Consider the following 13300-nt stretch of genomic DNA (forward strand, 5'->3'; position numbering starts at 1 on the left):
GCCTTCCCCCTCTCCATGCGGGAGCCTCTGGCATTTCGGGGAGGTTTTCACCCGTCCCGTCGCTTTGCGATGGGCGCTCAGGGTACCCCGACCCCCGCAGGGCCCGCTGCCCTCCCCACGGGCCCCCCGGGGACACGGGGGCTTTGGGCAGCCCGGGGACCCCCCTCCGCCCGGCCCGGAGCTCCCCGAGGCCCGCCCGAGCCCCTGCCCCGATGGGGCGCGCAGCCGGGCCCGAGCTCCGGCCCCCCGGGGGGCTCAGCCCCAGCCCCGCCGGCTGCCCCGCAGTGCCATGGGGCAAAGCAGGGCCCTTTTCTCCTTCCCCGATCCCCTCTCCTCCAGGGTCCGCCGTTCACATCCCAAATTTCTGGAGGGCGAGAGGCGGCGGCTCGGGCTCGGTACCCGCTCCGCTGACAGGCCCCAGCATCCCCCAGCTCGGCGGGGATGCTCCTCGGCCTCCTCCCAGCCCAGAACGGGGGACGAGACAGGGAGCTCGCCCTAATTCAGCCCTTCAGCAAAAATACCCAGTGTGGGGGGAGGAAGGCTGGGGATGGGGCCGCTTTTCTCCAAAACATCTCCTTTCGATGTGCTTTATTTACCTCCCCTTGTCCCAAAGCAGCCCACACCCCTTCCCCCTCTCTCAACATCTCCAACGATTTATTTTGGCTCATTAAATTTAATTAAGAACAGAGTAGGTGTTCCATATTTAATAATAATAATAAAAAAAAAAAAGAAGAGAAAAAAAAAAAAAAAACCAAAACAGGGGCATAATAACCTCCAAGAGGACTAAAATAAAGAATCCCTATTCAGATGCGGGCAGCCACAGTGCAATTTTTTTTTTTTTTTTTTTTTTTTTTTTTTTTTTTTTTTTTTGCCATGTCTTTTTAAGAGCATCTAAGCACACACACATAAAAAGCTAGAAGGCATGCATTCCGGAGTTATTCCTATGCATATCCCTGCAATAATTTTCCGCTTTCCTTCGATAAAATTGCCAAATAATAATGAATCATTTCATAAATAATGGGTTTAGAAGCTTATCAGGGCAGGCGGGCCACTGCTGGGGTTTTATCTCTCTCGGCCACATTGCAGTAGTGTTCCGCTCTCCATACTAAATAGGAAACTGGACGTGATGTGGAATTAGAGCCTACCCAGCTGAAGCCACCCAACACTTACTACAAATATAGCCGCGATGCGTAGGCCACAAAATGGCTCCACTCACTTTTCCCAATGAAAAGCAAATGGTGAGTAAAGAGGAATGGGCTCTGCAGAAGGGCTGGGCACGGCGGGAGGTGGTTTTTGGGGGGCTCCGGAGGGCAGCGAGTGGAGCTTTGGGGGGGTTTCTGCCCCACACGAGAGACAGGGGGGAGAAAAGAAAACCAACACAGAATCTTTTCCGCGGTTGGGTTTTAATCTTTTTTTTTATTCTTTGATGCGGGGTGGGTGAGGAGGAGAGAACACTTTCGCCTTTGCAATGGTGGGGTGCGACACCCTCACCCCCCAGGCTGGGGCACTGAAGGGGCGCTGGGGACGGGCTGGGGGCGCCCCCGGGCCCGGCTCCCCCCGGGACAAACAGACAAACCAACAAACCAACAAACCCCGGGCCAGGCCCGGCCCAGGGACAGACCCGAGCGCTTCTCCCCAAAGGGGGGTCCCCGATATCCCGCTGCCCCCCGCCCCTTCTCTTTGGGGCCATTTCCCTACAAAGGTGCGCTTTTGGGCTGGAAATTTCCTGCCGATGGGCTGCTGGAAAACAAAAGGATTTTGCAGAGAAGAAACCAACGGGCGGGGATTTAATGCCCCCCCTCCATTTTTATTTTTTTTTTCCTAAACGAAACCACCTCAATTTAAGGCAAAATTCTGCTGAAATCTTTGCGGTTTTGCGTATTTCGTTTTTTAACGAATGCGGGAAGAGACGCCATCGGGATTATTTCTTTTTTTACGAAGGGGAAAACACAATTTTTCGTGATTTCGTTGGCGGGGTGAAGCGGCCTCACCTCCCCGTGTCTGGGCGCGGGGAACGGGCTGACTGCAGTCCCGGCTGTGGCGGCTCCTCGGCCGGGAACCGGCCCCTAGAGGAATTTAATTTGCCCCTTTAGGAATTAAATTTTCCAGCCGGACGTGGGAGAAACGCCGCCGCCGCCGCCGCTTCGTGCGAGCCCAAAGGGAGAAAAACAACCCCGTGTCCGGCCCCGTCTGTGATTTCCTCCCGGGAACACCGGGCTTGCAATGTGTCCAAAAAAACGCCCAATTCGCCCCAGATATAGGGCGCTTTTTTTCACGCCTTTTTATTTTTTTTTTTCTCTGTTTATTTTATTTTTTTTTCCCCGCCAGGCCATGGCCGCCGCTCTTTGCGGCCCCGTGTGCGAGGCGGTGGCGGCGGGGGGGACCCGGGGGTGGCCGCTGTCCCCTGTCACAGGGGCCTGTCCCCTCCCTCCATCCCTCTCCCCTGCACCTTTCTCTCTGGCAATCCGGACCCACGAGATCCACCCTCTCCCTTTTTTTTTTTTTTTTTTTTTTTTTTTTTTTCTCCCCCCCTTCTCTTCCTCCCAGGATTTAGCAGTTTTATCCCGATGCGGGTGTCCTTCCTCTCTGTAAAGTCGTAAGTACCTTGAGGTGGGAGGAGTAAATTCAGCCTGACACTGAGAGCGCTTTTGTTGAAACGGGAGAGACTTGCGGTGTCCCTACTTAAATATGACACATGTGAGTAATCTCTTCCTATACAATATCGGAATAGGCAATTAGATTTTTCTTTCTAAAGGGCCGGAGGGAAGGCAGAGAACTTGTGCTTTAGGTTTGGTGGTTGTAATTTTTTTTTAAATTTTATTTTCCAGCGAGATAGTGAGATATGGCAAAAAAAAAATTGCTGTTGGGTTTTTGTTGTTTTTTTTTTTTTTTTCCCCTCGCGACTCAGCCTATCAGAAACGAAATAAAAAATTACCCGAGGCAAAGGAGCGAGAAGGATGGGTGGCAGCTCTCTGCTCCATGAGGCTCCTTATTTATATAAAAAAGAATAATTAATCAACCAAAACAAAAAATCCAAAAACGAATGAGGGTATATGCGGCAGATAAAACACAGAAATAACCGCGATATCGCTGTCCCCGGCGCGAGGGGCCCTGTCGCGACAGCGTTTGTTCTGTGGGCGAGGGGGGACAATGCCGGGCCGGGCCCTTCCTCCTTCCTGCCGCAGCCAATGCGGGGGGACCGGCTCCCTGAGGGGCTGCCTTAACCCCCTCTCCCCCAAAAAGTCCTTGCAGGTAGATTTCGATGTATTTCGATAGTTTATAAATAACAATACAAAATAATTATGGGAGAGGAAGGGGCGGCCCGTGAGGCCGAGGCGGCTGCAGGCCGGGCTGGCTCTGCAGGGCAGCAAACACCGCCGGGGACCCCAAAACGGGGAAACACCGCAGAAAAGCGGGGATGGTGCTGAGCCCCCGCCGTAACTGGGCCGCAGGATTTACCCCGCACCCTCGGGGCTCTGCGGGCGCCGCTCAGCCGCCCCGGTGGTCCCGATTGAATCCCCGCGGGGCCCGGGAGGGCGGCGGGGGCTCCGGCCCGTCCCCCCCGAGCGGGACCGCGACACGTCAAAGCGCCGCTCCGCGAGCCCCCGTGACGTCACGGGGCGCCCCGGCCCTGCCGTGACGTCACGGCCCCGCACGGCTCGGCGGGGTGGACCCACAGATCCACCCCCCACCTCCACCCCGGTCCCGCCAGCAAACTCTCAATTATTTGGGGCGCTCCGGAACTCGCCCGTCTGTCACCGGCGAGTCTGAGCCCCGAAGCGGCTCCCCCGTCGGGGCGGTGCCCGCGGAGGGGCAAAGCCCCCCCTGGTCCGAGCGGGGCCGGCCCTGAGCGCTGCTCTCTCCGCAGGACGATGGACAGGCCGCCCGCGCCGCCGCCCCCCAGTGACCCCCGCGATGCCCGCCCCGCCCGGCGGCACGACTCGGGAGCGGAGACCACGAGCGAGCCCGAGAGCAGCCGCGGGGGGATGGAGGCGCCGGCGGACCCCCAGCTGCTGCTCAACGGGGCGGCCAAGGAGGCGGGCCGGCCCTCCCCCGGGCCCCCCGCCGCCCCTGTGCCCGTCATCGAGCTGGTGCGCCGGGGGGGCTCCCTGGACATAAAAAGCCGAGAGGCGGCGGGGGAGGCGATGCAGAGAGCGCCGGGAGCCGAGCCGTGCCGCGCCGCCGAGGCCGCCTGCGAGCCCCGCATGGTGCAGCTGAGCCCCCCCGCGCTCCCGCTGCAGCCCCCCGGCAGGGCCATGCTCTACAACCTGGGCCAGCCGCTGGCCACCATCAACAGGTCCGTGTGTCCCCTGTCCCGTCCCGTATCCCGGGCAGCTCCCCCGGGGTGTCCCGCGCGGTGGAGGGAGGTGCGGGGAGGAGATGCGGGGGCAGAAACAGCAGCAGCATCCCTTCCTCTGCGCGGGGCTGGGCGCTTAAATCCACGCGGGTTCGCACGCGACTTTGTAAAGAGAGAAAGGGGAAAGGATGGGGGGGAAGTTTAAAAAAAAAAAAATCGAAAAATTCGTTCCTCGAAGGAAAAATATTAGTGATGGTACAGTCCCGGGCAGAGCGAAGGGGTCCGTCAATAAACGGGCGGGAACCGGCTCAGCTCTTCCGAGCTCCCCGGGCTCTCTCTGTTCTCTGACGAGTCCCGCAAATCGGCGAAAGGGACAGCAGGGGCTGTGGCAGGGGCTGTGGCAGGGCCCGAGCCAGCCCGGGGCTGTGGGGGCCGGATCCCAGGGAAAGCCGCGGTGCGGCCCCGGCCCGGGCTCCGGGCCTGCCCCAATCCTGCGGGGGGCACAGAGCGGCGGGAACGGGGGGATTCTGTCCTGAGCCGCACGCCAGGGCTCCCCAGGCCCCTCACACCCCCCTGCCCGGGCAGGGCTGGCGGCTCTCGCTGCGTGTCCCCGGCTGGCCGCCTGTGCTGTCACCGCACGACCCCGGCCGGGCTGCGTGAGCCGGGAGCTCTCCCAGGTCACGGAGCGGCTCCGCTTCCCGCCGGCCCCGGACACAGCCCCCTCACGGGCCGGGCCGGGGGGGTGTCGGTGTGTCCTCACGGCCTGTCTGCCTCCCTTTGCAGCGGGTTTTTCGGCGAGCCGGACTCCTTCTCCATGTACGGCAGCAACCGGGTGAAGCGGAGACCCTCCCCGTACGAGATGGAGATCACCGACGGTGAGAGAATTGCGCCCCTGCGCCTCTTGGGGTGGGGGTGTCTCCATCTGCCCGGGGAGGCAAGTTCCTGCACGATGCCACACTCTGGGACCAAACCCCCCTATTAATAATAAAAGGACTAAACCCCCAAGGGGTAAAACGCGAGTAGGATGCCCAGGAAGTCAGGGTAGCTCTCCGATAAGCAGAGCCCACAGTAGACCCCAGCAGCGTGCTCGGTGAGTTTGCCTTCCCCCAGCACCCAGAGATGCAGTTCAGCCTGTGGCTAATTACATCCCTATTCTGCAAATTGCTTGGAGATTAAATCCAAAAGAAGACAATAAACGTGAGTCTTTGTTGAAGTGCAGATCAGGGCCATTGCAGTGGGGTGTTGAGCCTGTAAACCCTTTCGGCCAGGAGGGGTTCGCACTGCAGACCACAGCCTTGGGCAGAGAGGATAACCTGCCTTTAACCCGCCTGGCGGCAAAGAGATAACAACTAACCCTGTGCTGGGGTCTGCAGCAGCGCCCTGGGATCGTGGCCGGTCCCTTAATCCAGTGTACATCCACACACTGCTCCCGTTTGCCGTGGAGAATATCCCGTGGCAGAGCCGGGGAGGAGATATGGAAGGTGTCATTCTGCTGTTCGAGCAGAGATCCCGGCGTGGGCGTCCCTGCTGGAGCCACAGGATGATTTCAGAGAATAGAAGGCAGGGAGAGGGCCGGGCAGGACCTGCTGCCTGTCCCTGGGGTGTGGGAGGCTCCAAGGGGATATTCCCCCACGGGATGCTCCCCATACTTGGAAGGGACTCTTCCAAGAACAGTTTGCACGTGGAAGGCCGGCTTGTTTATCTCTGGAGGTAACAGCCCGTACACATGAGATTCACTGAAATGTGTTTTCTCTTTAGCAGTTGTAAACACTGTATTTCAATTGCTGGACAATTAATTTTTCCTCCTTTCCAGCTTGCTGCCCCTTTCCTTCTACCCAGCTAATCTAAGATCAAATCATAACCTGCATCGGTCTGAAATAATGCATCCCGGAATGACAGGCTCAGGGTATTATCTGCATTAATCAGCCCTTCCCTCCCCACTCTCTGCCCCCCTGGTCCTTTCAGACTGCAGCCCCGTGGGACAGGGGATGTTACAGCCCCGGCTCAAGAAGGGCTTTTTGTCTGGGTTTTGATCCCAAGGCTTAGTGGTTATGGGGGGAAAGTCCATCAGATCTCGGTGTCTGACTAAAGCTTTGCACTTGATATTACATTAGGTATTGAGGATTACAGAAATACTTGGTTGTAACCAAGTTTTTGAACATGTGGTTTGATGCAGGTGGACAGGTTGGGCCCAATCCTGCAGGTTCTGGTTTATGTGAATTTCCAAGATTGGACTCAAAAATATTTTTTTGGGGGGGAAAAAAGGTATCATATTATGTTGTCTAAACAGGAACGATTTGTAGGGATGTACATCCCATGCTGAGGCATCTGTGTGGTCTGAGGGACTTTGCTTATTGCCCTGATGGGCACCTGCTGAGTGACATCCACAGCACACAGGAGCATCACTCTTGAGGGTCCTCAGCCCTTGGGGCTGCAGAAGGGCAGGAAAGTCTTGCCAGACATTTAGTGTTTTTTTCTGCAAGAGAATAAGTGGTGGGGTTTTTGCAAGTAGTTCTTTATCTATTTTATGGAAATTTTGTTCTATTTAATATCTTCTTTAAAAATAGCCAGAAGTGAAGATAAAAATGCAAGAAAGTATCTCTAAAAAAGTATATCCTAGAACTTGGGAAGATCATTTTTTTATTACTTTTCCTCATATCTCTAATTACAATTTTAAAAAGCATCAGTCAATCCATTAGAACAAAATCCAGGCAAAAATTCTCATCCGATTGCCTGAATTAATTATGAGGCAAGGTTTTTTACGAGAAATAGATTTTCTATTATAACACAGCTATGGGGCATTTTAATTTCCTCCATTGCTTGACATGTTTTGGCCAAAGCCTGTTCTCTTTCTAAAAGATATGTTTAATTCAGTTGGTGCAGAATTTGAGTGGTGTCAGAATTTGCTTTATATACTGAAGCTTGATTTGGGTGCCCCTGGATCAAAACCAACAGGTTGGTTTTTGGGTTTTGTTTTTTTTTTTTTCTGATTTCTGACCAATTTATGAATAGATGCCTTTTAGTCATCAAATTTCAGTGAACAGAGAACCGTGTTTGAAGACTGAATGTCTCTTGAGGATTTATTTTAAATGAACAGTATCCAAGGTGGGATTATTTCTCATACCCTTATGGGAGTAAAAGGCTTGTAAGCTCCATCTCTCTCTGGATTCAAGACCAGTTGCTTTGTCTTGTCTGGAAAGAGCAGTAAAGTGTTAAAAATGTCATATTATTTTAGTAGGATGTAGCACATTTTTCACTGCTTAATTAGCAGTGCTGCTGAGGTCCCTTTAGTCCCTGTCACCTTCCCCACAATCCTGTGGCAAAACAGGCTGTGCACATCAGGAACAAGAAACCTTTCCTCTGCATGAGCTCTTGCACATTCATACAAAGGGCATTAGGTGCTGTTTGGGAGTGAATATTGCCTTTATTAAAGCATCACACTGGAATCTTAGAGGTCAGAGAGGTGTTTGTCATTTCTACATCCCCCAGCTCATCCCAGGAGCTGTTTGTGATTTTAGGAGACTCCCAGCTCTGAGCACACCGTGAGGAGGAGTGAGTTGTGTGGCTGCTCACACACTGGAGAAGCTGGCAGCTTTATTCTGGCCACTTGGGAGTGTGTCCCCATGCAAACTCTGCAGTGCAGGGTGCTCTGTGTGGTGTGCTGGACTGAAGGGACTCAGCTCCCCCTGAAGGGAGGAAAGCCTGATGGAATCCCAGCTGGAACAAGGGATTCCACCTCTCCTGTTGTGCAAGGTGGGATTTGCTGAGGTACAGCCTGACTAGGATACTTATAAAAAGTCACCCCTGTTTGGCTCTTGTGCCGCATTCAAGGCAGCCAAGAGTTTTGCTGGAAAAGAATAAAGGTGTTTAAATGTGCCCTGAGGTGCTGGTCCCACTGGGTGATGTCAGAACTGTGGCTGAAACTGCTCATCAAGACTAGGGACTGGTTCCCACCAGGAGGGAGACGTTAGGCAGGTGTCTCAGAGTGGAGAATACAGGGGAGAGACGAGGGGAATGGGAATTTCACAGTCCTTTGGGGTAAATCTCACCAATGTGTTACCTGCAAGGCTTTGCTTCCCACTCTGTGATGATTTTCATTGCGTGTGATGCTTCCTATCCCATGGGAGTTTCTGCTCTGGTCATTCTTCCAGGTTTTCATGAGATTGATGTGACCTTCCATTGTTGATGTCTCCTGGAGGAGATGATGGGAAGGATGTAATAATAAAAGCATATTATGGTAGTGTTCCCTCATGTGAGCTGGTTTCCATGGACCCAAGGACCTGCAATCCTGACTTACAGCACTGCTGCTCCTGCAGAACAGTACTTTTCAGTAGCTGTGCTTTTGTATCTCTTCTAGCACAGAGACAAAGCTTTTCTCATGTACACCAGGAGTTGTCCTGATGTGCTGAAAGGAGAATTGGTGTGTTTAGTACCTTCATCCTGTGTAGCATCCCCTCTCAGAAACATGGCTGCAAAATTTCAAGGTGTAATTGGAGGTTACATGTAATTAGGTCAAATGGACGCCTCTAGCAATTTGGAGTCTGTTCTCCAATTAGTATCAGAGGGAGTTTTTGCCCTGTGGCAGTGATGAGGAGAGAGAGCAGGCAGCCCTCAGGTCAGCTCTGTTCCATCCTCACCTGTGATCACCCTTCCAGCAGGACACTGCCTTCACTCTGTGGGTCAGTGTGGGTCACTTCCTACCTGTCCTCATTGCTATGGGATAAATCCCACCACCCTCTTTCATTCAGAGGGCTGGTGGCAATCCTGTGGTCTCTCTCAGCAGGGAAGACCTCTGGATCTCAGAGCTGTCAAAGCCTCTGCTCAAGCTAATTTCCTCCTATCCCAATGGTGTGTCCTTCAGAAATTTTTTGGGATAGAAAAAAAAGTCATCTAGTGAGATAAACTTTTAATAGGAGATTATTACCAAGTTACCCTGGCTGATGAGTTGAGACACTCTTAAATTATAGCAGCCTTCTGCACACATATCATGGCCTAAGCCTTCTTCCTTGGAGAGGTAAATTTAGATATCTGAGGAGGCATCCAAAGAGATGCAGCTCCATTTTCCCCTTCCACTGGATTGAACAGAAGTTACGGCTTGCTCAGCTCATGGGGTCAGCTTCCACTGAGCTGGAAACTCTTGTTTCCCTGCCTCACCTCACCAAAATCAGCCAGTCAGTTAATTTGCAAAGCAGTGACCCATTCAGCAAAGCAATACCTGTTCCTTTCAGCCCTAATTCTGCCTGGTTGGCATTGCAGGTCCTCACACGAAGGTGGTTCGTCGCATCTTCACCAACAGCCGGGAGAGGTGGAGGCAGCAGAACGTCAACGGCGCCTTCGCGGAGCTGCGCAAGCTCATCCCCACACACCCTCCCGACAAAAAACTCAGCAAGAATGAGATCCTGCGCCTGGCCATGAAGTACATCAACTTCCTGGCCAAGCTGCTCAACGACCAGGAGGAAGAAGGGAACCAAAGGGGCAAAGTGAACAAAGACTCGGGGATAGTCCAGGAAGACCTCCTGCAGGACATGCTGTCTCCCAACTCGAGCTGTGGCAGCTCCCTGGACGGGGCGGCGAGCCCGGACAGCTTCACGGAGGAGCACGAGGCGCTGGAGTCGAAGCACCCGCGGGGCCTGCACCACGCCATCCTGCCCGTAGAAGGCAACGCCCAGCGGTGATGACCCTCGCTCTGCCCCCACAGCGCCGAGGGGGAGAGGCCAGGCTTGGCTGTGCAGTTGCTGGAACTTGTGGGCTTTGGGACTCTGCCTGTCCCTGGGAGCTCGGGCTGCCCGCTTTCCCCAGCCCTGGGTGCATTGGCTGAGGACAAGACCCACCCAGATGGACGTTCGGGGTTTAGGTACGCGACCGTACAAAGAAGAAAAGCGTTGAAGTCATCTTCGTTGTACAGAACTGCTCGGGATGGGACTCTGAGGAGGGGAAGGAGACGTGGCTGGTGCCTCTCCAGCGTTTAGAGGGTTTTCGGACCACCTGGTGACTGTCTCTTTTCCGACAGTCGCCTGGGTGAGGCATGGAACTCCTCTTTCACTGCCCACGGAGGCCACCGGCGCTTTCCAGCTCCACGTGGTGCTGGAAACTACAGCATCACACCAGTGCTGCAGCACTTCTCCAGCCTGTGGCACATCCAGCTGGTCTGAGCAGGAGCTTGGCCACGTATTCCTGTCGTCCAAGAGCTTTTGACTGTATCTTTTTAAAGAGGTGAAAAAATACCCTCAGCAAAAGAACTATTAAAAGGATTTAGACTATTTCTTTTTCTCTCCTTTTTTCTTTTCTTTTTTTTTTTTTTCTTTTTCTTTCCCTTTCTTTCTTTCTTTCTCTTCTACCTAATTTTGGATCGTTTGGGCTTGTTGTATTTATGATGTGGGGTTACTTCTGTTTAACACTGTCATGCAGTATCCACTGAATGAAAAGGTACATAGTTGTTTTCTGCCACCCTCCCAGTCCCTGATCCTTCTGCTGGTCACACTCAGCAGGAGAATTTCACACCTGCTGTGGTCTCCTAGAGTTTTTCCAGTGGTTTCTGTGGGGCCAGAGCTTCTCTCAAGAAAGATGAATTTCAGAGCTGGTAAGGGAAGAAAATATTTGCTAGTGAAGTATCTCTTTGGACTGGGGGATTTTTAAAGTCAAAAAAGCAAAAAAAAAAAAAGGGCAAAAGGAGTCAATGATGTATCAACAGTGTGTGTGTACATAGGGTTATAAAAAGGTTTTTTGATGGTATGCTTTGAATTTTTTGGTTTTATTGTGTGAAAATGGTGGTTCAGCTGTGGCGATGCCCACAGTGTGGACAACAGTGCTGGATTTATTCTGGCGTTAGGAAGGTCCTCACCTGTCGAGGCTGGTGGGAATCCACAGCCTCTCTGAATCTTGTGGGGAAGCAGTAAAGACAGTGGTGGGATTAGCCTCCAATCCTGAGTGCTCAAACTGCTGTAAAACAGCTCTGTGTCTGAGCTGATGCTCTGATCCTGCTGCCCCCCAGGAGGACGTTTGGGAGACAGGAGGACAGGAGCAGGAGGCTCTGCTGTGGTGGCTGGGAGCTGAGAACCACACTGTGCCATCCCTGCTGCATCAGGCCCACCTCCCACCAACCCATCTCCTGAGGCCTGATGGAGCAACTGCCCCAAACCCATCCTCTCCCTCTGCAGAGATGTCAAGGCACAGAAATCTCTACCATGATACAGTAGAAAAATAAAAACCCAAACCCACACACAAACATCCTTTGGAAGGGAATAAATCTTTCTGAGTGGGGACATCTTCCCCTGCACTCGTGCCTTCCTGAGGATGCTGAGGTACAAGGGAATACAGAGAATTTGAGTGGGTGTCTGCAAGCCAGTCCAGGCTTAATTCAGAGCCCTGTCATTTCCACCCCTGCCTGGTTTTGATGCCTCTTTGTAAATAATAGGTAAGAGTCTGGCATGTGGCTTGGCATGTCAGGTGGAATTACTTGCCTGGGAAGGGATCCTGTCCCGTGCAAGGATTTCCAGCATAGCCCCCAAATTTTTGGAATCACCAATCTCCCCCAATCTTAAATTGGAGAAAAGGAGGAAAGTTCTTGATTTTGGATTGCCTGTGCACAGGGGTTTGTTTTTACTAGAGAGGGTCACCTGCAGGACTGGCCAGGAAAGGTGCTGGCGGGTGAGGAAGCGATGCTGAGGAAGAGGTTTGGTCTGGTACTGGTGCCAGGGTAGGAGAGGCAAGCAGGGGGGGCTGCCAGGGGGCCCTTGGGTGGGTTAGGGGATTGCTGTCACACAGGTAAAGCCGTTCCTGGTTCCCAAATAACCCTGAGTGGGGTATTTGGGAGTTTTACACCCTTGTTATTAAACTGTCGCAAGGGAAAAAAAAATAATTCACCGATATTCAGAAATCCCTCATTCCACACAAATCCATCACTTCTTGTTTATATCTGAACAGCTGGGAAAATGGTACAACCATGTCAGCACCCCCAGACGCCCCCAGGCACACGGGCTCCTGCAGGGAGTGCCGCAGGTCCCCCGGGGTATGTACAGTTGTACTTTAATTGTGATTTGAATGGTACATTTCCTCTGCCCACCTCTCCTCCTGCCTGCTTCATCTCTCGCTGTGTGGACCATCACCCCCATTCCTGTTGGAAACAGCGCTCTGGGGCAATGTCGTACCGTGTGAGTGAATTCCCGCCTTACGAATTTTTTTGGTTTTTTCAGCCCCACCCCGTTCTCTGCCACCCTCCCCCTTGGATTTCTGCATTTTTTCTGCAGAAATGAAGTAACCAGACCTGGTACCCTGAGTCTCAACTCACTGTGGATGTGCTATTTAGAAAACACATTTGTTGTAATGTGTGTGTATATATAAATATATATATATAATGAATATATCAAGAATATTTCTAAATAAAGTTTTACAAAGCAGCCTCCGCTCGCTGTCTGCCTCTGTCCCACCTCACCACTTGAACCCATCATTAGTTTCGTCCCTGAGTGTTGTGGGGTGAAGACGCCAGGGCGGCCCATTCCCAGCCAGCCACAGACATAAACGGGCAGCAAAAAAAAAAGTTGCAAAAGGATCTGCTAATTTTTTTTTTTTTTTTTTTTTTCTTCCTTGCTTGACTCACCCGGTCCAGGCTGGGCGGGAGGAAGAGCGCGGGGCCGGCAGGGCAGGAAGGAAGGCGGGGATGAAGCAATGCCCCGCCGCAGGCGAGCGTTACCAGCCACCCCCAGCTCACCCCCAGCCTGTCATCCGCGGGTCCCCCAAAGGCTCCAGTGGCCTTTTCTCTTATTTTGGCGAGGCTGACTGTGCAAGGAAGGGGCTGCTGGGGGCTGTGCTACTTCCCTTTGCACCACGGCAGGCATTCGGCCATGATTTAACAGGCAGGGAGAGTAATTCCTCTTTTTTTTAGAAAGAAATTATCACAGCCAAGTGCATAAGTGCTTTTAAAAATATACAGCACTAATTAGGGGGTATCTACAGGCTAAGTGGTCCGTTGAACATGTGTGTGTTTTAAATATATATATATATTAT

The 13300-nt window shown here is 52.9% G+C and overlaps 1 protein-coding gene across 2 annotated transcripts; it reads left to right on the forward strand.

The window, feature by feature from the left end:
* Positions 1-843: 843 nt before the first annotated feature.
* On the forward strand, positions 844-12693 carry TAL1 (TAL bHLH transcription factor 1, erythroid differentiation factor). Of its 2 annotated transcripts, XM_083867702.1 has the most exons (5): positions 844-1238; positions 2548-2697; positions 3869-4297; positions 5081-5172; positions 9554-12693. In XM_083867702.1, coding segments are annotated over exons 2-5 (942 nt in total). In that variant the 5' UTR covers positions 844-1238; positions 2548-2695; the 3' UTR covers positions 9973-12693. The 2 variants fall into 2 exon arrangements, with proteins under 2 accessions (XP_083723828.1, XP_083723827.1); XM_083867701.1 differs by lacking the exon at positions 2548-2697 and having other exon boundaries at positions 845-1238.
* Positions 12694-13300: the final 607 nt, after the last annotated feature.

The sequence above is a fragment of the Zosterops lateralis genome, assembly GCF_965231275.1.
Source record: "Zosterops lateralis genome assembly, chromosome: 9".
Classification (NCBI taxonomy): Eukaryota; Metazoa; Chordata; class Aves; order Passeriformes; family Zosteropidae; genus Zosterops; species Zosterops lateralis.